The 25,798-nt window shown below is 49.6% G+C and overlaps 2 protein-coding genes across 3 annotated transcripts in view; both read right to left on the minus strand.

The window, feature by feature from the left end:
- LOC124031591 (tight junction protein ZO-1-like) overlaps window positions 1–25,798 on the minus strand; it is a 268,215-nt gene that overhangs the window by 41,897 nt on the left and 200,520 nt on the right. Inside the window, 7 exon segments of the mRNA XM_046343022.1 lie at window positions 817–899; window positions 1,281–1,376; window positions 4,134–4,318; window positions 5,951–6,170; window positions 8,199–8,307; window positions 13,826–13,976; window positions 15,872–15,977. Coding sequence (XP_046198978.1) covers window positions 817–899; window positions 1,281–1,376; window positions 4,134–4,318; window positions 5,951–6,170; window positions 8,199–8,307; window positions 13,826–13,976; window positions 15,872–15,977 — 950 coding nt within the window.
- Window positions 15,998–21,631, minus strand: LOC124031843. 2 transcript variants are annotated; one of them, XR_006838174.1, is made up of 3 exons: window positions 20,367–21,631; window positions 17,687–18,886; window positions 17,587–17,604 (listed from the first exon to the last, which is right to left on the minus strand). XR_006838174.1 is itself a non-coding variant. In XM_046343594.1 (2 exons), exons 1-2 carry the CDS (start codon window positions 21,366–21,368, stop codon window positions 18,518–18,520), a joined length of 1,371 nt encoding a protein of 456 aa, XP_046199550.1. In that variant the 5' UTR covers window positions 21,369–21,631; the 3' UTR covers window positions 15,998–18,517. The 2 variants fall into 2 exon arrangements, 1 of the variants encoding a protein (XP_046199550.1); XM_046343594.1 differs by having other exon boundaries at window positions 15,998–18,886.

Below are 25,798 nucleotides of genomic sequence, written 5' to 3' on the forward strand. Positions count from 1 at the left end.
AGAGGGCCTCAACACAGTCAGTGATTCCTCCTACTGGAGTAGAGGGCCTCAACACAGTCAGTGATTCCTCCTACTGGAGTAGAGGGCCTCAACACAGTCAGTGATTCCTCCTACTGGAGTAGAGGGCCTCAACACAGTCAGTGATTCCTCCTACTGGGGAGAGGGCCTCAACACAGTCAGTGATTCCTCCTACTGGGGAGAGGGCCTCAACACAGTCAGTGATTCCTCCTACTGGGGCAGAGGGCCTCAACACAGTCAGTGATTCCTCCTACTGGGGAGAGGGCCTCAACACAGTCAGTGATTCCTCCTACTGGAGTAGAGGGCCTCAACACAGTCAGTGATTCCTCCTACTGGAGTAGAGGGCCTCAACACAGTCAGTGATTCCTCCTACTGGAGTAGAGGGCCTCAACACAGTCAGTGATTCCTCCTACTGGGGCAGAGGGCCTCAACACAGTCAGTGATTCCTCCTACTGGGGCAGAGGGCCTCAACACAGTCAGTGATTCCTCCTACTGGAGTAGAGGGCCTCAACACAGTCAGTGATTCCTCCTACTGGAGTAGAGGGCCTCAACACAGTCAGTGATTCTCCAGTGAATCCTGTTCTCTTTTCATCATGAGTGGAATAGAAAATGGACAACAAAGACAACATTTGGAAAAAGCGAATTCTGCATCACCAAACATGTCTAAAGAGAACGTCATCCTACAATAATTGTGTAAAAAAAAAAAAAAATGAAAAAAAAAAAAAATGAAATTCCTCAAATCAAAATGAGTCCTATTGAAATGAGTGACAGAACGTGTTACAAAGAGGGAAAACTCACTCTGTCGATGATCTGTTTGATGGTGTGGAGACGGATGATTCCCGAACTGCGCTGGTCTTTCCCTGCGTCTCTCGGTTCACTCTCTGAAACACAAGGGGAAATAAATAGTTTTCATTGTTTCATTGCGTGGTTCTTTTAATCGTTCTATTAATGAACTCGTTTTTTAAAAATGGAATTCTAGAAAACTTTTCACGTCATTTCGATACACTTCTGTTACTCCCTCACGACGCCAGGACAGCGGAGTCAATCACCACCTTCCGGAGACACCTGAAACCCCACCTCTTTAAGGAATACCTAGGATAGGATAAGTAATCCCTCTCACCCCCCCCCCTTTAAGATTTAGATGCACTATTGTAAAGTGACTGTTCCACTCGATGTCATAAGGTGAATGCACCAATTTGTAAGTCGCTCTGGATAAGAGCGTCTGCTAAATGACTTAAATGTAAATGTTAAATGTTACTCACTTGCGAGCTCGAACAGATCGGGCTCCTCTCGGGAGAGTTTCTCTCGTGCCACGTCAGCGATGGGTCCAAATATAACCACAGGCCTCAGGAAACCAGCTGGACAAACACCCCCAACAGAAGGCCATCAAAACTACATTAGACTGAGTGGGAGGATTAGTGATTTTTATTGGGCTCTCCGATAGCTGTGGAAGACGCAACAGATACTCGTCCTGGTTTCCAAATCAAATCAAATAAAATTTTGTTTGTCACATACACATGGTTAGCAGATGTTGACGCGAGTGTAGCGAAATGCTTGTGCTTCTAGTTCTGTCGGCGCCGGAAGGTTCCACACACAATGTTGGAAACATGACAAAATACAGAACGCTAATGGAACGCTAATACAGAACGCTAATGGAACGCTAATACAGAACGCTAATGGAACGCTAATACAGAACGCTAATGGAACGCTAATACAGAACGCTAATGGAACGCTAATACAGAACGCTAATGGAACGCTAATACAGAACGCTAATGGAACGCTAATGCAGAACGCTAATGGACATAGAACTGTAACCTCTTGAAGCTATGGGGGCGCTATTTCATTATTGGATAAAAAAAACATGCCGTTTTTAGCGCAATATTTTGTCACAAAAAGATGCTCGACTATGCATATAATTGACAGCTTTGGAACGAAAACACTCTGACGTTTCCAAAACTGCAAAGATATTATCTGTGAGTGCCACAGAACTGATGCTATAGGCGAAACCAAGATGAAACTTCAAACAGGAAATGAGCAGAATTTTTGAGGCTCTGTTTTCCATTGTCTCCTTATATGGCTGTGAATGTGCCCTGAACGAACCTACGCTTTCTGCCGTTTGCCCAAGGTGTCTGCAGCATGCAGCATTGTGACGTATTTGTAGGCATATCATTGGAAGATTGGCCATAAGAGACTACATTTACCAGGTGTCCGCCTGCGTAATCTCCAAGCTGCACGCATTCATCCATGTGATTCTGGGGAGAGAGGAGACTTCCACGAACGATATATCATCGAAGAGATATGTGAAAAACACCTTGAGGATTGATTCTAAACAATGTTTACCATGTTTCAGTCGATATTATGGAGTTAATTTGGAAAAAAGTTTGGCGTTTTGATGACTGAATTTTCGGGGTTTTTTGGTAGCCAAACGTGACGCACCAAACGGAGCGATTTCTCCGAAACAAATCATCTTTCAGGAAAAACTTAACATTTGCTATCGAACTGAGAGTCTCCTCATTGAAAACATCCAAAGTTCATCAAAGGTAAATGATTTTATTTGAATGCTTTTCTGGTTTTTGTGAAAATGTTGCCTGCTGAATGCTAACGCTAAATGCTACGCTAGCTATCAATACTCTTACACAAATGCTTGTTTTGCTATGGTTGAGAAGCATATTTTGAAAATCTGAGATGACAGTGTTGTTCACAAAAGGCTAAGCGTGAGAGCTAGCATATTTATTTAATTTAATTTGCGATTTTTATGAATAGTTAACGTTGCGTTATGGTAATGGGCTTGAGACTGTAGTCACGATCCCGGATCCGGGATGGCTCGACGCAAGAAGTTAACACAAATTTATAACTAAAACTACACAACTAAAGAAAATACACATTCTAAAAGCAATAACAATTGTTTCATTTAAAAACAGCGAAACAAGTTAGTAAAAGCAGAATATTTGGGTCAGGATTGTGTAGCAGCAAACCGTAGTGTTTACAACCCACCCCAGGGGTCTTTTTCTCCCCTCTATCAATTGAAAGACAATATTTATAGTTGGAGCTACATTATGAAAGCTCACCAATATTAGAGACAGGTTACGATTTACAAGAGTAGCTAGAAAGGAGGGCTGTGGGAGGAGGGCCTAGGCAGGAGGGGGTAAGGAGGAGGGGCTAGAGAGGAGGGCTGAGGGAGGAGTACCTAGGAAGGAGGGGTTAGGGAGGAGGGCTTAGAGAGGAGGGCTGAGGGAGGAGGGGCTAGGGAGGAGGAGCTGAGGGAGGATGGGCTGAGGGAGGAGGGGCTGAGGGAGGAGGGGCTGAGAGAGGAGGGGCTGAGGGAGGATGGGCTGAGGGAGGAGGGGCTGAGGGAGGAGGGGCTAGAGAGGAGGGGCTGAGGGAGGAGGGGCTAGAGAGGAGGGGCTAGAGAGAAGGAGCTGAGGGAGGATGGGCTGAGGGAAAAGGGGCTGAGGGAGGAGGGGCTAGAGAGGAGGGGCTAGAGAGAAGGAGCTGAGGGAGGATGGGCTGAGGGAAAAGGGGCTGAGGGAGGAGGGGCTGAGGGAGGATGGGCTGAGGGAGGAGGAGCTGAGGGAGGAGGGGCTGAGGGAGGAGGGGCTAGAGAGGAGGGGCTAGAGAGAAGGAGCTGAGGGAGGATGGGCTGAGGGAAAAGGGGCTGAGGGAGGAGGGGCTGAGGGAGGATGGGCTGAGGGAGGAGGAGCTGAGGGAGGAGGGGCTGAGGGAGGAGGGGCTGAGGGAGGAGGGGCTGAGGGAGGATGGGCTGAGGGAGGATGGGCTGAGGGAGGAGGGGCTGAGGGAGGAGGGGCTGAGGGAGGAGGGGCTGAGGGAGGAGGGGCTGAGGGAGGAGGGGCTGAGGGAGGAGGGGCTGAGGGAGGAGGGGCTGAGGGAGGAGGGGCTAGGGAGGAGGGGCTAGGGAGGAGGGGCTAGGAGGGGGCTGAGGGAGGAGGGGCTGAGGGAGGAGGGGCTGAGGGAGGAGGGGCTGAGGGAGGATGGGCTGAGGGAGGAGGGGCTGAGGGAGGATGGGCTGAGGGAGGAGGGGCTGAGGGAGGAGGCTTTATGTTTTTTAGCACAGATAAGAATTGATAATGTGTTATTACAAGGCAAGTCATTCTCACCTTCTCTAAGCACCACCCTCTCGTATGCAGGGAACTTGGACTGGACGGGCTGGGCCGACAGGTCCTCTCTGCTCTTCCTCAGGTTCCTCTTGGAGCTCCTCAGGCCCCTGAACCTCCAGAAGTCTGCCCTGTCGCCCCCTGCTGTCTTGGGGAGACTGTACTGCACGCTGGACAGCTGCTCCGCTCTGGAGACAGATAGAGGAGAGGGAGTTGGATAACTAACTAACTCGATAACTAACTCGATAACTAACCCTAACCCTGCTGTCTTGGCGAGGCTGTAGTTCACGCCCAGAGTGGAGAGAAGTTTGTTATTATGTTTTTCTCTGTAAAAGAGAATGAGATTAGGTCTCCCGAGTGGTGCAGTGGTTTAAGGCAGTCCAGGCTCTGTCGTACCCGGCCGTGACCGGGAGGTCCATGGGGCGGCGCACAATTGGCCCAGCGTCGTCCGGGTTAGGGGAGGGTTTGGCCCAGCGTCGTCCGGGTTAGGGGAGGGTTTGGCCCAGCGTCGTCCGGGTTAGGGGAGGGTTTGGCCCAGCGTCGTCCGGGTCAGGGGAGGGTTTGGCCCAGCGTCGTCCGGGTTAGGGGTTTGGCCCAGCGTCGTCCGGGTCAGGGGAGGGTTTGGCCCAGCGTCGTCCGGGTTAGGGGAGGGTTTGGCCCAGCGTCGTCCGGGTTAGGGGAGGGTTTGGCCCAGCGTCGTCCGGGTTAGGGGAGGGTTTGGCCCAGCGTCGTCCGGGTTAGGGGAGGGTTTGGCCCAGCGTCGTCCGGGTTAGGGGAGGGTTTGGCCCAGCGTCGTCCGGGTTAGGGAGGGTTTGGCCCAGCGTCGTCCGGGTTAGGGGAGGGTTTGGCCCAGCGTCGTCCGGGTTAGGGGAGGGTTTGGCCCAGCGTCGTCCGGGTTAGGGGAGGGTTTGGCCCAGCGTCGTCCGGGTTAGGGGAGGGTTTGGCCCAGCATCGTCCGGGTCAGGGGAGGGTTTGGCCGGCAGGGATGTTCTTGTCCCATCGCGCTCTAGCGAATCCTGTGGCGGGCCAGGCTCAGTGCACGCTGACACGGTCACCAGGTGTACGGTGTTTCCTCTGACATATTGGTGTGGCTGGTTTCCGGGTTAAGTGGGCATTGTGTCAAGAAGCAGTGTGGTTGGGTTGTGTTTCGGAGGACACATGACTCTCGACCTTTGCCTCTCCCAAGTCCATACAGGAGTTGCAGCGATGAGACAAGACTGTAACTACCAATTGGAAACCACGAAATTGGGGGAGAAAAAGGGATACAAAAAAAATAGTATTTAAAATAAATGAGAACGAGATTTAGTTCTCTGTATAACTCAGAGGATGAAGGTCTATTGATTGAAATGTTGGTGAAAAATATGCATGAAAAATGCATTTTTGGGGAATCAAAATCACCAGTGTGCTGGAGTTGTTTTTCTATTCAGAACAAGAGAATGAGAGGGACAGACAGAGGTCTTGGTAGAGACACCTCTGTAGAGGGCTTTCACGTGTCTGTGACACTGTCCAGTAAACTTGGCACGGCAAACGTCAATACTGCCAACACAGAGGCACTTAACATGGCAATGATAATCATAACAAATGTGGTTAAAGCTACAAGACGACAACGTGGCGTTAACATTGTTCTGATGACCTGTGACCCCTGTGAATCTTCCCCTATTATTTTAACACATTTACATGATTGTCTAAAAACCAGGTAAGTTATACAGAACACATTCTGTTTTCAAATAAACAAAACTGATTTCTGTGAAAACTCAAACCTCATTATGGCTTGCTGATAAACACCCAGAGAGGAGGCAAATAAATAGTGTCATCATCACCTGTTCTTGTTAGGTATGATGCCTCTCTCCACTTCCTGATGGTTCTTCCCAATGCGGATGGCCAGCCAGGAGCCCAGCTTGCCGTTGTACAGGGTGTCCACCACTCTGAACACCTCTCCCTTGTTGAAGCTCAGGCCGTACGGAGACTCCTTCTCATACTCAAAGTGGGTCCGGATGTAGAACGAGTCGCCCACATCAGACTCCACGATCCGCCGGTACACTGGACCAGAACACAGACTGAGTTTGAGTATCAGAGTTGGAGACAGAGAGTTGAGAGACAGAGAGTTGAAAGACAGAGAGTTGAAAGACAGAGTTAAGAGAGAGACAGAGAGTTAAGAGAGAGAGAGAGTTAAGAGAAAGACAGAGAGTTGAGACAGAGAGTTAAGAGAGAGACCGAGTTAGAGTCAGAGACAGAGTCAGAGTAAGAGACAGAGTTAGAGACAGAGTTAGAGACAGAGTTAGAGACAGAGTCAAGTGTTAGAGACAGAGTTAGAGACAGAGTCAAGAGTTAGAGACAGAGTTAGAGACAGAGTTAGAGACAGAGTTAGAGACAGAGTTAGAGACAGAGTCAAGAGTTAGAGACAGAGTCAAGAGTTAGAGACAGAGTCAGAGACAGAGTCAGAGACAGAGTAAGAGTTAGAGACAGAGTTAGAGTTAGAGACAGAGTCAGAGACAGAGTTAGAGACAGAGTCAGAGTTAGAGACAGAGTTAGAGTTAGAGACAGAGTCAGAGACAGAGTTAGAGACAGAGTCAGAGACAGAGTTAGAGACAGAGTCAGAGACAGAGTTAGAGACAGAGTTAGAGACAGAGTTAGAGACAGAGTTAGAGACAGAGTCAGAGACAGAGTCAGAGACAGAGTCAAGAGTTAGAGACAGAGTCAAGAGTTAGAGACAGAGTCAAGAGTTAGAGACAGAGTCAGAGACAGAGTCAGAGACAGAGTAAGAGTTAGAGACAGAGTTAGAGTTAGAGACAGAGTCAGAGACAGAGTTAGAGACAGAGTCAGAGTTAGAGACAGAGTCAGAGACAGAGTCAGAGACAGAGTTAGAGACAGAGTCAGAGACAGAGTCAGAGACAGAGTTAGAGACAGAGTCAAGAGTTAGAGACAGAGTCAAGAGTTAGAGACAGAGTCAAGAGTTAGAGACAGAGTCAGAGACAGAGTCAGAGACAGAGTAAGAGTTAGAGACAGAGTTAGAGTTAGAGACAGAGTCAGAGACAGAGTTAGAGACAGAGTCAGAGTTAGAGACAGAGTTAGAGTTAGAGACAGAGTCAGAGACAGAGTTAGAGACAGAGTTAGAGTCAGAGACAGAGTTAGAGACAGAGTCAGAGACAGAGTTAGAGACAGAGTTAGAGACAGAGTCAGACAGAGACAGAGTTAGAGGCAGAGACAGACAGAAAGGAGAGCAGAGCAGACAATAGAGATAAATCTCCGATGATGGAAGTTCAACTGGTCCCAATTTGCTTCACCACCATTACCTTGGCCCTAATTATTTGATGATTGCAGATCTGTATGGTGGAAGCTTCACCACTAAACTGATTGTACCTATCGGAACCTTCAGATAAACTGATTGTACCTATCGGAACCTTCAGATAAACTGATTGTACCTATCGGAATCTTCAGATAAACTGATTGTGCCTATCGGAACCTTCAGATAAACTGATTGTACCTATCGGAACCTTCAGATAAACTGATTGTACCTATCGGAACCTTCAGATAAACTGATTGTACCTATCGGAACCTTCAGATAAACTGATTGTACCTATCGGAACCTTCAGATAAACTGATTGTACCTATCGGAACCTTCAGATAAACTGATTGTACCTATCGGAACCTTCAGATAAACTGATTGTACCTATCGGAACCTTCAGATAAACTGATTGTACCTATCGGAACCTTCAGATAAACTGATTGTACCTATCGGAACCTTCAGATAAACTGATTGTACCTATCGGAACCTTCAGATCTGCAAATATTGATATATAACAGTGTCCTCAGGGATTCCCAGACATAAATATATATATATATTTTTATAGCTAGCCCTGAACTAGCTCCTCACCTGATTCAAGTAGTCATCGGCTTGTTGATTAGTTGACCAGTTGAATCAGGTGAGCTAGCTGTGGAATAGTTCAAATACATGGACCATCTGGGGATATCCGAGGAGACCTTTGAAAAACCCTGGGAGGGATGGAGTGAAAGGGACCAGTCCTCAGTCTGTGAACCATCCAGGTTCCTCCGTCCTCCTGCACTCACCATCCTTCTTCTTCTGGGCCAGGATGGTGACCTCTTCACCTTTAGGGAGGTCAAGGAGGAACAGCACCGCCTCTTCTCGGATTATATTAGCAAAATCTACATTATTAACCTGGGAAAAGAGGAAGAAAATAGGAAGGTTGTCCAACGGTAACCACGGTAACGTTTCATATGGTCTACGTTTGTGGATTGTAGAATCTATAACAGATCACAGCACAACACATGTTGATGATGTGGGCCTTGGAAAGAATCGAGGACACGTAAAGGGTTGTCACTTGTCATGTTGAACAGGACAGTGGTGAAGAGAGCATGACAAAGCCTATTTCCCCTCAGGAAACTAAAAGTATTTGGCACGGGTCCTCAGATCCTCAAAAGGTTCTACAGCTGCACCATCGAGAGCATCCTGACTGGTTGCGTCACTGCCTGGTACGGCAACTGCTCGACCTCCGACCGCAAGGCACTCCTGAGGGTAGTGTGTACGGCCCAGTACATCACTGGGGCCAAGCTTCCTGCCATCAAGGACCTCTATACCAGGTGGTGTCAGAGGAAGGCCCTAAACATTGTCAAAGACTCCAAACACTCTAGTCATAGACTTTTCTCTCTGCTACCACACGGCAAGCAGTATCTGAGAGCCACGTCTAGGTCCAAAAGGCTTCTTAACAGCTTCTACCCCCTAAGCCATAAGACTCCTGAACAGCTAATCAAAGGGCTACCCAGACCCCTCTATTATGCTGCTGCTACCCTCTGTTTATAATCTATGCATAGTCACTTTAACTCTTCCGTACATGTCCATATTACCTCAATTGCCTCGACTAACCGGTGCCCCCGCACATTGACTAGGTACCGGTACCCCCTGTATATAGCCTCCACATTGACTCTGTACCGTAACACCCTGTATATAGCCTCCACATTGACTCTGTACCGGTACCCCCTGTATATAGCCTCCACACTGACTCTGTACCGTAACACCCTGTATATAGTCTCCACACTGACTCTGTACCGTAACACCCTGTATATAGTCTCCACATTGACTCTGTACCGTAACACCCTGTATATAGCCTCCACATTGACTCTGTACCGTAACACCCTGTATATAGCCTTCACATTGATTCTGTACCGTAATACCCTGTATATAGCCTCCACATTGACTCTGTACTGTAATATCCTGTATTAAGCCTCCACGCTGACTCTGTACCGGAACACCCTGTATATAGTCTCCACATTGACTCTGTACCGTAACACCCTGTATATAGTCTCCACATTGACTATGTACCGTAATACCCTGTATATAGCCTCCACATAGAGGAGGGAGAAGAGAGGAGGGGGTGGAGGAGGAGGTAGAAGAGAGGAGGGGGTGGAGGAGGAGGTAGAAGAGAGGAGGGGGTGGAGGAGAGAGGAGGGGGTGGAAGAGGGAGGAGAAGGAGGGGGGGTGGAGGAGGGAGGAGAGAGGGAGGGGGTGGAGGAGGGAGGAGAGAAGAGGGGGGAGGAGGGAGGAGGGGGTGGAAGAGGGAGGAGAGAGGAGGGGGTGGAAGAGGGAGGAGAGAAGAGGGGGTGGAGGAGGGAGGAGGGGGTGGAGGAGGGAGGAGAGAAGGGGAGAGGGAGGAGGGGGTGGAAGAGGGGGAGAGAGGAGGGGGAGGAGGAGGGAGGAGAGAGGAGGAGTGGAGGAGGGAGGGAGGGAGGGGGTGGAGGAGGGAGAAGAGAGGAGGGGGTGGAGGAGGGAGGAGAGAGGGGGGGTGGAGGAGGGAGGAGAGAAGAGGGGTGGAGGAGGGAGGGAGAGAGGAGGGGGTGGAAGAGGGAGGAGAGAGGGGGGGGGGTGGAGGAGGGAGGAGAGAAGAGGGGTGGAGGAGGGAGACGAGAGAGGAGGGGTGGAGGAGGGAGGAGGGAGGAGGGGGTGGAAGAGGGAGGAGAGAGGAGGGGGTGGAGGAGGGAGGAGAGAAGAGGGGGTGGAGGAGGGAGGAGAGAGGAGGGGGTGGAAGAGGGAGGAGGGAGGAGGGGGTGGAAGAGGGAGGAGAGAGGAGGGGGTGGAGGAGGGAGGAGGGGGTGGAGGAGGGAGGAGAGAAGAGGGGGTGGAGGAGGGAGGAGGGAGGAGAGAGGAGGGGGTGGAGGAGGGAGAAGAGAGGAGGGGGTGGAAGAGGGAGGAGAGAGGAGGGGGTGGAGGAGGGAGGAGAGAGGGAGGGGGTGGAGGAGGGGTGGAAGAGGGAGGAGAGAGGAGGGGGTGGAGGAGGGAGAAGAGAGGAGGGGTGGAGGAGGGAGGAGAGAAGAGGGGGTGGAGGAGGGAGGAGAGAGGAGGGGGTGGAGGAGGGAGGAGAGAAGAGGGGGTGGAGGAGGGAGAAGAGAGGAGGGGGTGGAGGAGGGAGGAGAGAGGAGGGGGTGGAGGAGGGAGGAGAGAGGAGGGGATGGAGGAGGAGGTGCACTATGAACTAAGATCCAAGCCATTACACATTATGCTCGGAAGGAGGAGTGGAGGAGTTGAAACAGGAAAATATATTTGGCTCTGAGGGAAGAAGAGAAATGGGGCAGAGAGAGAGAGTGAAGAGGGGAGGAGGGAGGAGAAAGGAGGGGGTGGAGGAGGGAGAAGAGTGGAGGGGGTGGAGGAGGGAGGAGAAAGGAGAAAGGAGGGGGTGGAGGAGGGAGAAGAGTGGAGGGGGTGGAGGAGGGAGCTAGAGAGACACTGTTTTTGTGTGAGCACATTGCTAGGAGACCGACTCTGAAAGAGCAGGAATCTTGGAGCAGCCGGCTGTTTCAAACCATTAAATCAACCAGCGAAGGAAAAGCTTTGGGTCTGTCCCCCTTTTCCCTTTAGAGATCCCCATAGGCCCTAGACAAAAGTAGTGCACTATTTAGGGAATAGGCTTCCATTTGAGATGTAAATCTTTAGTCTGTTTTAGTGTATGTTTATTTATTATTACCAATATTACATATTGGATTTCTGTAGCATTGATTCAATTCATGTTTATTTAACCTTAATTTAACAAAGTCAATTAAGAACAAATTCTTATTTACAATGACGGCCTACCCCCCCAGCCGACGCTGGGCCAATTGTGCGCCGCCCTATGGGACTCCCAATCACGGCCGGATGTGATAAAGCCTGGATTTGAACCAGGGACTGTAGTGACGCCTCTTGCACTGAGATGCAGAGCCTTTAGACCGCTGTGCCACTCAGGAGCCATGAATCATAGACACGTTAGGATACACGGCAAACAATTATATCACAAGGTATTTACAGTAAAGCAGTAGGTAGTCTAGTGGTTAGAGTGGAGGGGCGGCAGGGTAGTCTAGTGGTTAGAGTGGAGGGGTGGCAGGTAGCCTAGTGGTTAGAGTGGAGGGGCGGCAGGGTAACCTAGTGGTTAGAGCAGGGTAGGGTAGCCTAGTGGTTAGAGTGGAGGGGTGGCAGGGTAGCCTAGTGGTTAGAGTGGAGGGGCGGCAGGGTAGCCTAGTGGTTAGAGTGGAGGGGCGGCAGGGTAGCCTAGTGGTTAGAGTGGAGGGGCGGCAGGGTAGCCTAGTGGTTAGAGGAGGGGCGGCAGGGTAGGAGGGAGCGGAGGGGTGGCAGGGTAGCCTAGTGGTTAGAGCGGAGGGGTGGCAGGTAGCCTAGTGGTTAGAGTGGAGGGGGTTAGAGGCAGGGTAGCCTAGTGGTTAGAGCGGAGGGGTGGCAGGTAGCCTAGTGGTTAGAGTGGAGGGGCGGCAGGGTAGCCTAGTGGTTAGAGTGGAGGGGCCTAGTGGTTAGAGGGAGGGGCGGCAGGTAGCCTAGTGGTTAGAGTGGAGGGGGAGGGGCGGGTAGCCTAGTGGTTAGAGTGGAGGGGCGGCAGGGTAGTGGGTTAGAGTGGAGGGGGCAGGTAGCCTAGTGGTTAGAGTGGAGGGGCGGCAGGGTAGCCTGTGGTTAGAGTGGAGGGGCGGCAGGGTAGCCTAGTGGTTAGAGTGGAGGGGTGGCAGGGTAGCCTAGTGGTTAGAGTGGAGGGGCGGCAGGGTAGCCTAGTGGTTAGAGGGAGGGGCGGCAGGTAGCCTAGTGGTTAGAGTGGAGGGGCGGCAGGGTAGCCTAGTGGTTAGAGTGGAGGGGTGGCAGGGTAGCCTAGTGGTTAGAGTGGAGGGGCGGCAGGTAGCCTAGTGGTTAGAGTGGAGGGGCGGCAGGGTAGCCTAGTGGTTAGAGTGGAGGGGTGGCAGGTAGCCTAGTGGTTAGTGTGGTTAGAGTGGAGGGGCGGCAGGTAGCCTAGTGGTTAGAGTGGAGGGGGCGGCAGGGTAGCCTAGTGGTTAGAGTGGAGGGGTGGCAGGGTAGCCTAGCGGTTAGAGTGGAGGGGCGGCAGGTAGCCTAGTGGTTAGAGTGGAGGGGCGGCAGGTAGCCTAGTGGTTAGAGTGGAGGGGCGGCAGGGTAGTCTAGTGGTTAGAGTGGAGGGGCGGCAGGTAGCCTAGTGGTTAGAGTGGAGGGGTGGCAGGTAGCCTAGTGGTTAGAGTGGAGGGGAGGTAGGGTAGCCTAGTGGTTAGAGAGGAGGGGCGGAGGGTAGTCTAGTGGTTAGGGGAGGGGCGGCAGGTAGCCTAGTGGTTAGAGTGGAGGGGCGGCAGGTAGCCTAGTGGTTAGAGTGGAGGGGCGGCAGGGTAGTCTAGTGGTTAGAGTGGAGGGGCGGCAGGTAGCCTAGTGGTTAGAGTGGAGGGGCGGCAGGTAGCCTAGTGGTTATAGTGGAGGGGCGGCAGGTATCCTAGTGGTTATAGTGGAGGGGTGGCAGGGTAGCCTAGTGGATAGAGTGGAGGGGCGGCAGGGTAGCCTAGTGGTTAGAGTGGAGGGGGTGGCAGGGTAGCCTAGTGGATAGAGTGGAGGGGCGGCAGGGTAGCCTAGTGGTTAGAGTGGAGGGGCGGCAGGGTAGCCTAGTGGTTAGAGTGGAGGGGCGGCAGGGTAGCCTAGTGGTTAGAGTGGAGGGGTGGCAGGGTAGCCTAGTGGATAGAGTGGAGGGGCGGCAGGGTAGCCTAGTGGTTAGAGTGGAGGGGCGGCAGGGTAGCCTAGTGGTTAGAGTGGAGGGGCGGCAGGGTAGTCTAGTGGTTAGAGGGAGGGGCGGCAGGTAGCCTAGTGGTTAGAGGGGAGGGGCGGCAGGGTAGCCTAGTGGTCAGAGCTTTGAACTAGTAACTGAAAGGTTGCTACATCGAATCCCAGAGCTGACAAGGTAAAAAGCTGTAGTTCTGCCCCTGAACAAGGCAGTTAACCCACTGTTCCCCTGAACAAGGCAGTTAACCCACTGTTCCCCTGAACAAGGCAGTTAACCCACCGTTCCCCTGAACAAGGCAGTTAACCCACTGTTCCCCTGAACAAGGCAGTTAACCCACTGTTCCCCTGAACACGGCTGTTAACCCACTGTTCCCCTGAACAAGGCAGTTAACCCACTGTTCCCCTGAACAAGGCAGTTAACCCACTGTTCCCCTGAACAAGGCAGTTAACCCACTGTTCCCTGGTCGGCTGTCATTGTAAATAATAATTTGTTCTTAACTGACTTGCCTAGTTAAATAAAAATAAAGTTTTGTATGCGTACGTGATCCCTGTGGAAATTGAACCGACAACCTTAGTGTTGCTGTAGTGAGTGTGTCGTTGCCGTAGCGAGTGCGACGTTGCAGTAGTGGAAGTGTGTAGTTGCTGGTGTATCCTGTCTCACCCTGAGAATTTGGTCCCCCTCCTCCAGACCCTCCTTAGCTGCTGGGCTGTCCTCCAGGACTCCTGCTACGAAGATGCCCACGTCGTTCCCCCCAGCCAGCCTCAGACCCACACTCTCCCCCTTCTTAAACTTCACCAGCTTCATACTCGGCCTGAGGAATGAGGACACAGGGTGGGATGGGGACAGAGGGAAAGACAGTTATAGATGACCCACTCTGTGATATTTATGTTGTGTCACCCATAGAAATAGTCTTTCTAGAATGGCTATTCCCATTCAAGTCAATGGTCGAAAGGGCTTTGTCCCTTCTAGGAATTATATTTGTTTGATGTCCCCTGCCAAAGATCATTGAAGTTAAAACATTATTTTGTCGTAATATTGAGCAGGACGGGAGGTTGGAGGTACCGTAGGATACTGTTAGAGACAGGTTAATAGATACTTCTACATAATGTAGGGTACTGTTAGAGACTTCTACATACTGTAGGATACTGTTAGATACTTCTACATACCGTAGGATACTGTTAGAGACAGGAGAATAGATACTTCTACATACGGTAGGATATTGTTAGATACTTCTACATACCGTAGGATACTGTTAGAGACTTCTACATACTGTAGGATACTGTTAGATACTTCTATATACTGTAGGATACTGTTAGAGACTTCTATATACTGTAGGATACTGTTAGATACTTCTACATACTGTAGGATACTGTTAGAGACTTCAACATACTGTAGGATACTGTTAGATACTTCAACATACTGTAGGATACTGTTAGAGACTTCTACATACCGTAGGATACTGTTAGAGACTTCTATATACTGTAGGATACTGTTAGATACTTCTACATACTGTAGGATACTGTTAGAGACTTCTACATACTGTAGGATACTGTTAGAGACTTTTACATACCGTAGGATACTGTTAGAGACAGGTGAATAGATACTGTAGGATACTGTTAGATACTTCTACATACATATACTGTTAGAGACTTCTACTGTACTGTAGATACTGTTAGAGACTTCTACATACTGTAGGATACTGTTAGATACTTCCACATACTGTAGGATACTGTTAGATACTTCCACATACTGTAGGATACTGTTAGATACTTCCACATACTTTAGGATACTGTTAGAGACTTCTACATACTGTAGGATACTGTTAGATACTTCTACATACCGTAGGATACTGTTAGAGACAGGAGAATAGATACTTCTACATACGGTAGGATATTGTTAGATACTTCTACATACCGTAGGATACTGTTAGAGACTTCTACATACTGTAGGATACTGTTAGATACTTCTATATACTGTAGGATACTGTTAGATACTTCTACATACTGTAGGATACTGTTAGAGACTTCTACATACTGTAGGATACTGTTAGAGACTTTTACATACCGTAGGATACTGTTAGAGACAGGTGAATAGATACTTCTACATACCGTAGGATACTGTTAGAGACTTCTACATACTGTAGGATACTGTTAGAGACTTCTACATACCGTAGGATACTGTTAGAGACTTCTACATACCGTAGGATACTGTTAGAGACAGGTGAATAGATACTTCTACATACCGTAGGATACTGTTAGATACTTCTACATACCGTAGGATACTGTTAGAGACTTCTACATACTGTAGGATACTGTTAGAGACTTCTACATACTGTAGGATACTGTTAGATACTTCCACATACTGTAGGATACTGTTAGATACTTCCACATACCGTAGGATACTGTTAGATACTTCCACATACCGTAGGATACTGTTAGATACTTCTACATACCGTAGGATACGGTTAGATACTTCTACATACCGTAGGATACTGTTAGAGACAGGTGAATAGATACTTCTACATACCGTAGGATACTGTTAGATACTTCTACATACCGTAGGATACTGTTAGAGACTTCTACATACTGTAGGATACTGTTAGAGACTTCTACATAGTGTAGGATACTGTTAGATACTTCTACATACCGTAGGATACTGTTAGAGACTTCTACATACCGTAGGATACTGTTAGAGACTTCTACATACCGTAGGATACTGTCATCGTGGGCAGCGCTGGGCACAGGGGCATCAGAGGGGCTGACTGGCAGGTCCACATCAGGCTGGCCTGGCTGAGCATATACTGGCTTGGGTTCTGAGAAAATACACACACACACACACACACACACACACACACACACACACACACACACACACACACACACACACACACACACACACACACACACACACACACACACACACACACACACACACACACACACACACAATCAACTGTACTGTGTACACACATCCATGTACTATTCCCACAAGAGAGTGAATGGAGGTTCAAATGTAGGTTAGAGGGACCACAATACATCTGGCCATCACGCTAACCTAATCTCAATACCAACAATACATCTGGCCATCACGCTAACCTAATCTCAATACCCACAATACATCTTCCCTTCACGCTAACCTAATCTCAATACCCACAATACATCTTGCCTTCACGCTAACCTAATCTCAATACCCACAATACATCTGGCCTTCACGCTAACCTAATCTCAATACCCACAATACATCTGGCCTTCACGCTAACCTAATCTCAATACCCACAATACATCTTCCCTTCACGCTAACCTAATCTCAATACCCACAATATATCTGGCCTTCACGCTAACCTAATCTCAATACCCACAATACATCTGGCCATCACGCTAACCTAATATCAATACCCACAATAAATCTGGCCTTCACGCTAACCTAATCTCAATACCCACAATACATCTTCCCTTCATGCTAACCTAATCTCAATACCCACAATACATCTGGCCTTCACGCTAACCTAATCTCATTACCCACAATACATCTGGCCATCACGCTAACCTAATCTCAATACCCACAATACATCTTCCCTTCACGCTAACCTAATCTCAATACCCACAATACATCTGGCCTTCACGCTAACCTAATCTCAATACCCACAATACATATGGCCTTCACGCTAACCTAATCTCAATACCCACAATACATCTGGCCTTCACACTAACCTAATCTCATTACCCACAATACATCTGGCCATCACGCTAACCTAATCTCAATACCCACAATACACCTGGCCTTCACGCTAACCTAATCTCAATACCCACAATACATCTGGCCTTCACGCTAACCTAATCTCAATACATCTGGCCTTCACGCTAACCTAATCTCAATACCCACAATACATCTGGCCTTCACACTAACCTAATCTCAATACCCACAATACATCTGGCCTTCACACTAACCTAATCTCATTACCCACAATACATCTGGCCATCACGCTAACCTAATCTCAATACCCACAATACATCTGGCCTTCACGCTAACCTAATCTCAGTACCCACAATACATCTTCCCTTCACGCTAACCTAATCTCAATACCCACAATACATCTTGCCTTCACGCTAACCTAATCTCAATACCCACAATACATCTGGCCATCACGCTAACCTAATCTCAATACCCACAATACATCTGGCCTTCACGCTAATCTAATCTCAATACCCACAATACATCTTCCCTTCACGCTAACCTAATCTCAATACCCACAATACATCTGGCCTTCACGCTAACCTAATCTCAATACCCACAATACATCTGGCCTTCACGCTAACCTAATCTCAATACCCACAATACATCTGGCCTTCAAACTAACCTAATCTCAATACCCACAATACATCTGGCCTTCACACTAACCTAATCTCATTACCCACAATACATCTGGCTATCACGCTAACCTAATCTCAATACCCACAATACATCTGGCCTTCACGCTAACCTAATCTCAGTACCCACAATACATCTTCCCTTCATGCTAACCTAATCTCAATACCCACAATACATCTGGCCTTCACGCTAACCTAATCTCAGTACCCACAATACATCTTCCCTTCACGCTAACCTAATCTCAATACCCACAATACATCTGGCCTTCACGCTAACCTAATATCAATACCCACAATACATCTGGCCTTCACACTAACCTAATCTCAATACCCTCATAGACACCACACCAACACAGTACATAGTGTCCTGACCTGGGAGGTCATAGACACCACACCAACACAGTACATGGTGCCCTGATCTGGGAGGTCATAGACACCACACCAACACAGTACATGGTGCCCTGATCTGGGAGGAGACACCACACCAACACAGTACATAGTGTCCTGATCTGGGAGATCATAGACACCACACCAACACAGTACATAGTGTCCTGACCTGGGAGGTCATAGACACCACACCAACACAGTACATAGTGTCCTGATCTGGGAGGTCATAGACACCACACAACCACAGTACATGGTGCCCTAATCTGGGAGTTCATAGACACCACATCAACACAGTACATGGTGTCCTGATCTGGGAGGAGACACCACACCAACACATTACATAGTGTCCTGATCTGGGAGGAGACGCCACACCAACACAGTACATAGTGTCCTGATCTGGGAGGAGACACCACACCAACACAGTACATGGTGCCCTGATCTGGGAGGAGACACCACACCAACACAGTACATAGTGTCCTGATCTGGGAGGTCATAGACACCACACCAACACAGTACATAGTGTCCTGATCTGGGAGGTCATAGACACCACACAACCACAGTACATGGTGCCCTAATCTGGGAGTTCATAGACACCACATCAACACAGTACATAGTGTCCTGATCTGGGAGGAGACACCACACCAACACAGTACATAGTGTCCTGATCTGGGAGGAGACACCACACCAACACAGTACATGGTGCCCTGATCTGGGAGGAGACGCAGCACCAACACAGTACATAGTATCCTGATCTGGGAGGAGACACCACACCAAAACAGTACATAGTGCCCTGATCTGGGAGGAGACACCACACCAACACAGTACATAGTGTCTTGATCTGGGAGGAGACACCACACCAACACAGTACATAGTGTCCTGATCTGGGAGGAGACACCACACCAACACAGTACATAGTGTCCTGATCTGGGAGGAGACACCACACCAACACAGTACATAGTGTCCTGATCTGGGAGGAGACGCAGCTCCAACACAGTACATGGTGTCCTGATCTGGGAGGAGACACCACACCAACACAGTACATAGTGTCCTGATCTGGGAGGAGACACCACACCAACACAGTACATAGTGTCCTGACCTGGGAGGTCATAGACACCACACCAACACAGTACATGGTGCCCTGATCTGGGAGGAGACACCACACCAACACAGTACATGGTGCCCTGATCTGGGAGGAGACACCACACCAACACAGTACATAGTGTCCTGATCTGGGAGGAGACACCACACCAACACAGTACATAGTGTCCTGATCTGGGAGGAGACACTACACCAACACAGTACATGGTGTCCTGATCTGGGAGGAGACACCACACCAACACAGTACATAGTGTCCTGACCTGGGAGGTCATAGACACCACACCAACACAGTACATGGTGCCCTGATCTGGGAGGAGACACCACACCAACACAGTACATGGTGCCCTGATCTGGGAGGAGACACCACACCAACACAGTACATAGTGTCCTGATCTGGGAGGAGACACCACACCAACACAGTACATAGTGCCCTGATCTGGGAGGAGACACCACACCAACACAGTACATAGTGTCCTGATCTGGGAGGAGACACCACACCAACACAGTACATGGTGCCCTGATCTGGGAGGAGACACCACACCAACACAGTACATGGTGCCCTGATCTGGGAGGAGACACCACACCAACACAGTACATGGTGCCCTGATCTGGGAGGAGACACCACACCAACACAGTACATGGTGCCCTGATCTGGGAGGAGACACCACACCAACACAGTACATAGTGTCCTGATCTGGGAGGAGACACCACACCAACACAGTACATGGTGCCCTGATCTGGGAGGAGACACCACACCAACACAGTACATGGTGTCCTGATCTGGGAGGAGACACCACACCAACACAGTACATGGTGTCCTGATCTGGGAGGAGACGCAGCACCAACACAGTACATGGTGCCCTGATCTGGGAGGAGACACCACACCAACACAGTACATAGTGTCCTGATCTGGGAGGAGACACCACACCAACACAGTACATGGTGCCCTGATCTGGGAGGAGACACCACACCAACACAGTACATAGTGTCCTGATCTGGGAGGAGACACCACACCAACACAGTACATAGTGTCCTGATCTGGGAGGAGACACCACACCAACACAGTACATGGTGCCCTGATCTGGGAGGAGACACCACACCAACACAGTACATAGTGTCCTGATCTGGGAGGTCAGACACCACACCAACACAGTACATAGTGTCCTGACCTGGGAGGTCATAGACACCACAACAACACAGTACATAGTGTCCTGACCTGGGAGGTCATAGACACCACACAAACACAGTACATAGTGTCCTGATCTGGGAGGAGACACCACACCAACACAGTACATAGTGTCCTGATCTGGGAGGAGACACCACACCAACACAGTACATAGTGTCCTGACCTGGGAGGAGACACCACACCAACACAGTACATAGTGTCCTGATCTGGGAGGAGACACCACACCAACACAGTACATAGTGTCCTGATCTGGGAGGAGACACCACACCAACACAGTACATAGTGTCCTGACCTGGGAGGTCATAGACACCACACCAACACAGTACATAGTGTCCTGACCTGGGAGGTCATAGACACCACACCAACACAGTACATAGTGTCCTGATCTGGGAGGAGACACCACACCAACACAGTACATGGTGCCCTGATCTGGAAGGAGACACCACACCAACACAGTACATAGTGTCCTGATCTGGGAGGAGACACCACACCAACACAGTATATAGTGTCCTGAACTGGGAGGAGACACCACACCAACACAGTATATAGTGTCCTGATCTGGGAGGAGACACCACACCAACACAGTACATAGTGTCCTGATCTGGGAGGAGACACCACACCAACACAGTACATAGTGTCCTGATCTGGGAGGAGACACCACACCAACACAGTACATGGTGCCCTGATCTGGGAGGAGACACCACACCAACACAGTACATAGTGTCCTGATCTGGGAGGTCATAGACACCACACCAACACAGTACATAGTGCCCTGATCTGGGAGGAGACACCACACCAACACAGTACATAGTGTCCTGACCTGGGAGGTCATAGACACCACAACAACACAGTACATAGTGTCCTGACCTGGGAGGTCATAGACACCACACCAACACAGTACATAGTGTCCTGATCTGGGAGGAGACACCACACCAACACAGTACATAGTGTCCTGATCTGGGAGGAGACACCACACCAACACAGTACATAGTGTCCTGATCTGGGAGGAGACACCACACCAACACAGTACATAGTGTCCTGATCTGGGAGGAGACACCACACCAACACAGTACATAGTGTCCTGATCTGGGAGGAGACACCACACCAACACAGTACATAGTGTCCTGACCTGGGAGGTCATAGACACCACACCAACACAGTACATAGTGTCCTGACCTGGGAGGTCATAGACACCACACCAACACAGTACATGGTGCCCTAATCTGGGAGGAGACACCACACCAACACATTACATAGTGTCCTGATCTGGGAGGAGACACCACACCAACACAGTACATGGTGCCCTGATCTGGAAGGAGACACCACACCAACACAGTACATAGTGTCCTGATCTGGGAGGAGACACCACACCAACACAGTATATAGTGTCCTGATCTGGGAGGAGACACCACACCAACACAGTATATAGTGTCCTGATCTGGGAGGAGACACCACACCAACACAGTACATAGTGTCCTGATCTGGGAGGAGACACCACACCAACACAGTACATAGTGTCCTGATCTGGGAGGAGACACCACACCAACACAGTACATGGTGCCCTGATCTGGGAGGAGACACCACACCAACACAGTACATAGTGTCCTGATCTGGGAGGTCATAGACACCACACCAACACAGTACATAGTGCCCTGATCTGGGAGGAGACACCACACCAACACAGTACATAGTGTCCTGACCTGGGAGGTCATAGATACCACAACAACACAGTACATAGTGTCCTGACCTGGGAGGTCATAGACACCACACCAACACAGTACATAGTGTCCTGATCTGGGAGGAGACACCACACCAACACAGTACATAGTGTCCTGATCTGGGAGGAGACACCACACCAACACAGTACATAGTGTCCTGATCTGGGAGGAGACACCACACCAACACAGTACATAGTGTCCTGATCTGGGAGGAGACACCACACCAACACAGTACATAGTGTCCTGATCTGGGAGGAGACACCACACCAACACAGTACATAGTGTCCTGACCTGGGAGGTCATAGACACCACACCAACACAGTACATAGTGTCCTGACCTGGGAGGTCATAGACACCACACCAACACAGTACATGGTGCCCTAATCTGGGAGGAGACACCACACCAACACAGTACATAGTGTCCTGATCTGGGAGGAGACACCACACCAACACAGTACATGGTGCCCTGATCTGGGAGGAGACACCACACCAACACAGTACATAGTGTCCTGATCTGGGAGGAGACACCACACCAACACAGTATATAGTGTCCGGATCTGGGAGGAGACACCACACCAACACAGTATATAGTGTCCTGATCTGGGAGGAGACACCACACCAACACAGTACATAGTGCCCTGATCTGGGAGGAGACACCACACCAACACAGTACATAGTGTCCTGATCTGGGAGGAGACACCACACCAACACAGTACATGGTGTCCTGATCTGGGAGGAGACACCACACCAACACAGTACATAGTGCCCTGATCTGGGAGGAGACACAGCACCAACACAGTACATAGTGTCCTGACCTGGGAGTTCATAGACACCACACCAACACAGTACATTTACATTACATTACATTTAAGTCATTTAGCAGACGCTCTTATCCAGAGCGACTTACATAGTGTCCTGATCTGGGAGGTCATAGACACCACACCAACACAGTTCATAGTGTCCTGATCTGGGAGGTCATAGACACCACACCAACACAGTACATAGTGTCCTGATCTGGGAGGAGACACCACACCAACACAGTACATAGTGCCCTGATCTGGGAGGAGACAGCACACCAACACAGTACATGGTGCCCTGATCTGGGAGGTCATAGACACCACACCAACACAGTACATGGTGTCCTGATCTGGGAGGAGACACCACACCAACACAGTACATGGTGTCCTGATCTGGGAGGAGACACCACACCAACACAGTACATAGTGTCCTGATCTGGGAGGAGACACCACACCAACACAGTACATGGTGCCCTGATCTGGGAGGAGACACCACACCAACACAGTACATAGTGTCCTGATCTGGGAGGAGACACCACACCAACACAGTACATGGTGCCGTAATCTGGGAGGTCATAGACACCACACAACCACAGTACATGGTGTCCTGATCTGGGAGGAGACACCACACCAACACAGTACATAGTGTCCTGATCTGGGAGGTCATAGACACCACACAACCACAGTACATGGTGCCCTAATCTGGGAGGTCATAGACACCACACCAACACAGTACATAGTGTCCTGATCTGGGAGGAGACAGCACACCAACACAGTACATGGTGCCCTGATCTGGGAGGAGACACCACACCAACACAGTACATGGTGCCCTGATCTGGGAGGAGACACCACACCAACACAGTACATGGTGTCCTGATCTGGGAGGAGACACCACACCAACACAGTACATGGTGTCCTGATCTGGGAGGTCATAGACACCACACCAACACAGTACATGGTGTCCTGATCTGGGAGGAGACGCAGGAGGCTGCTGGCTGCAGGGCAGGAGGAGACACGTCAGAGTCCATCAAGTCACACTGTTTATAACCAACTAACTGTAGGCTGCAGCCTCAGCCAAGCTCAGCACTCAGCACACAGCAGTGTCAGCATAGCAAGCTTTTAGCTGTAACCTTGGTAGCTGGACTGAAACCGTTGTGTGTGGGTTAAAGGGGCAATCTACAGTTCAAACTATAACACAGTGATACCCTGCCACTGTTTCGGTAAAAAGCTGAGGGAAAGGGGAAACTCATACAGAGCTATGGATGGAAGGAATGACCATGCATGATATAAATATAATATAAATATATATTTTTAAGATATACAGTTTGTGTTTACAATGACATTGTTCACAAACAATGGAGTAAAACAAGCATTATGTTGGGTTCTGATGGGGTACCACAGTTGATGAGTAAGGTAGTTACCGGCAGTGGTTAGGTCTACTAGTTACCGGCAGTGGTTAGGTCTACTAGTTACCGGCAGTGGTTAGGTCTACTAGTTACCGGCAGTGGTTAGGCCTACTAGTTACAGCAGTGGTTAGGTCTACTAGTTACCGGTAGTGGTTAGGTCTACTAGTTACCGGCAGTGGTTAGGTCTACTAGTTACCGGCAGTGGTTAGGTCTACTAGTTACCGGCAGTGGTTAGGTCTACTAATTACCGGCAGTGGTTAGGTCTACTAGTTACCGGCAGTGGTTAGGCCTACTAGTTACAGCAGTGGTTAGGTCTACTAGTTACTAGTTACCGGCAGTGGTTAGGCCTACTAGTTACAGCAGTGGTTAGGCCTACTAGTTACCGGCAGTGGTTAGGTCTACTAGTTACCAGCAGTGGTTAGGCCTACTAGTTACCGGCAGTGGTTAGGTCTACTAGTTACCAGCAGTGGTTAGGCCTACTAGTTACCGGCAGTGGTTAGGCCTACTAGTTACCAGCAGTGGTTAGGCCTACTAGTTACCAGCAGTGGTTAGGTCTACTAGTTACCGGTAGTGGTTAGGTCTACTAGTTACCAGCAGTGGTTAGGTCTACTAGTTACCGGCAGTGGTTAGGTCTACTAGTTACCGGCAGTGGTTAGGTCTACTAGTTACCGGCAGTGGTTAGGTCTACTAGTTACCGGCAGTGGTTAGGTCTACTAGTTACCGGCAGTGGTTAGGCCTACTAGTTACAGCAGTGGTTAGGTCTACTAGTTACCGGTAGTGGTTAGGTCTACTAGTTACCGGCAGTGGTTAGGTCTACTAGTTACCGGCAGTGGTTAGGTCTACTAGTTACCGGCAGTGGTTAGGTCTACTAATTACCGGCAGTGGTTAGGTCTACTAGTTACCGGCAGTGGTTAGGCCTACTAGTTACAGCAGTGGTTAGGTCTACTAGTTACTAGTTACCGGCAGTGGTTAGGCCTACTAGTTACAGCAGTGGTTAGGCCTACTAGTTACCGGCAGTGGTTAGGTCTACTAGTTACCAGCAGTGGTTAGGCCTACTAGTTACCGGCAGTGGTTAGGTCTACTAGTTACCAGCAGTGGTTAGGCCTACTAGTTACCGGCAGTGGTTAGGCCTACTAGTTACCAGCAGTGGTTAGGCCTACTAGTTACCAGCAGTGGTTAGGTCTACTAGTTACCGGTAGTGGTTAGGTCTACTAGTTACCAGCAGTGGTTAGGTCTACTAGTTACCGGTAGTGGTTAGGTCTACTAGTTACCGGCAGTGGTTAGGCCTACTAGTTACCGGCAGTGGTTAGGTCTACTAGTTACCGGTAGTGGTTAGGTCTACTAGTTACCGGTAGTGGTTAGGTCTACTAGTTACCGGCAGTGGTTAGGTCTACTAGTTACCAGCAGTGGTTAGGTCTACTAGTTACCGGTAGTGGTTAGGCCTACTAGTTACCGGTAGTGGTTAGGTCTACTAGTTACCGGCAGTGGTTAGGTCTACTAGTTACTGGCAGTGGTTAGGTCTACTAGCTACCAGCAGTGGTTAGGTCTACTAGTTACCGGTAGTGGTTAGGCCTACTAGTTACCGGCAGTGGTTAGGTCTACTAGTTACCGGCAGTGGTTAGGTCTACTAGTTACCGGTAGTGGTTAGGCCTACTAGTTACCGGCAGTGGTTAG

This window comes from Oncorhynchus gorbuscha, linkage group LG01 (assembly GCF_021184085.1).
Source record: "Oncorhynchus gorbuscha isolate QuinsamMale2020 ecotype Even-year linkage group LG01, OgorEven_v1.0, whole genome shotgun sequence".
Taxonomy (NCBI): Eukaryota; Metazoa; Chordata; class Actinopteri; order Salmoniformes; family Salmonidae; genus Oncorhynchus; species Oncorhynchus gorbuscha.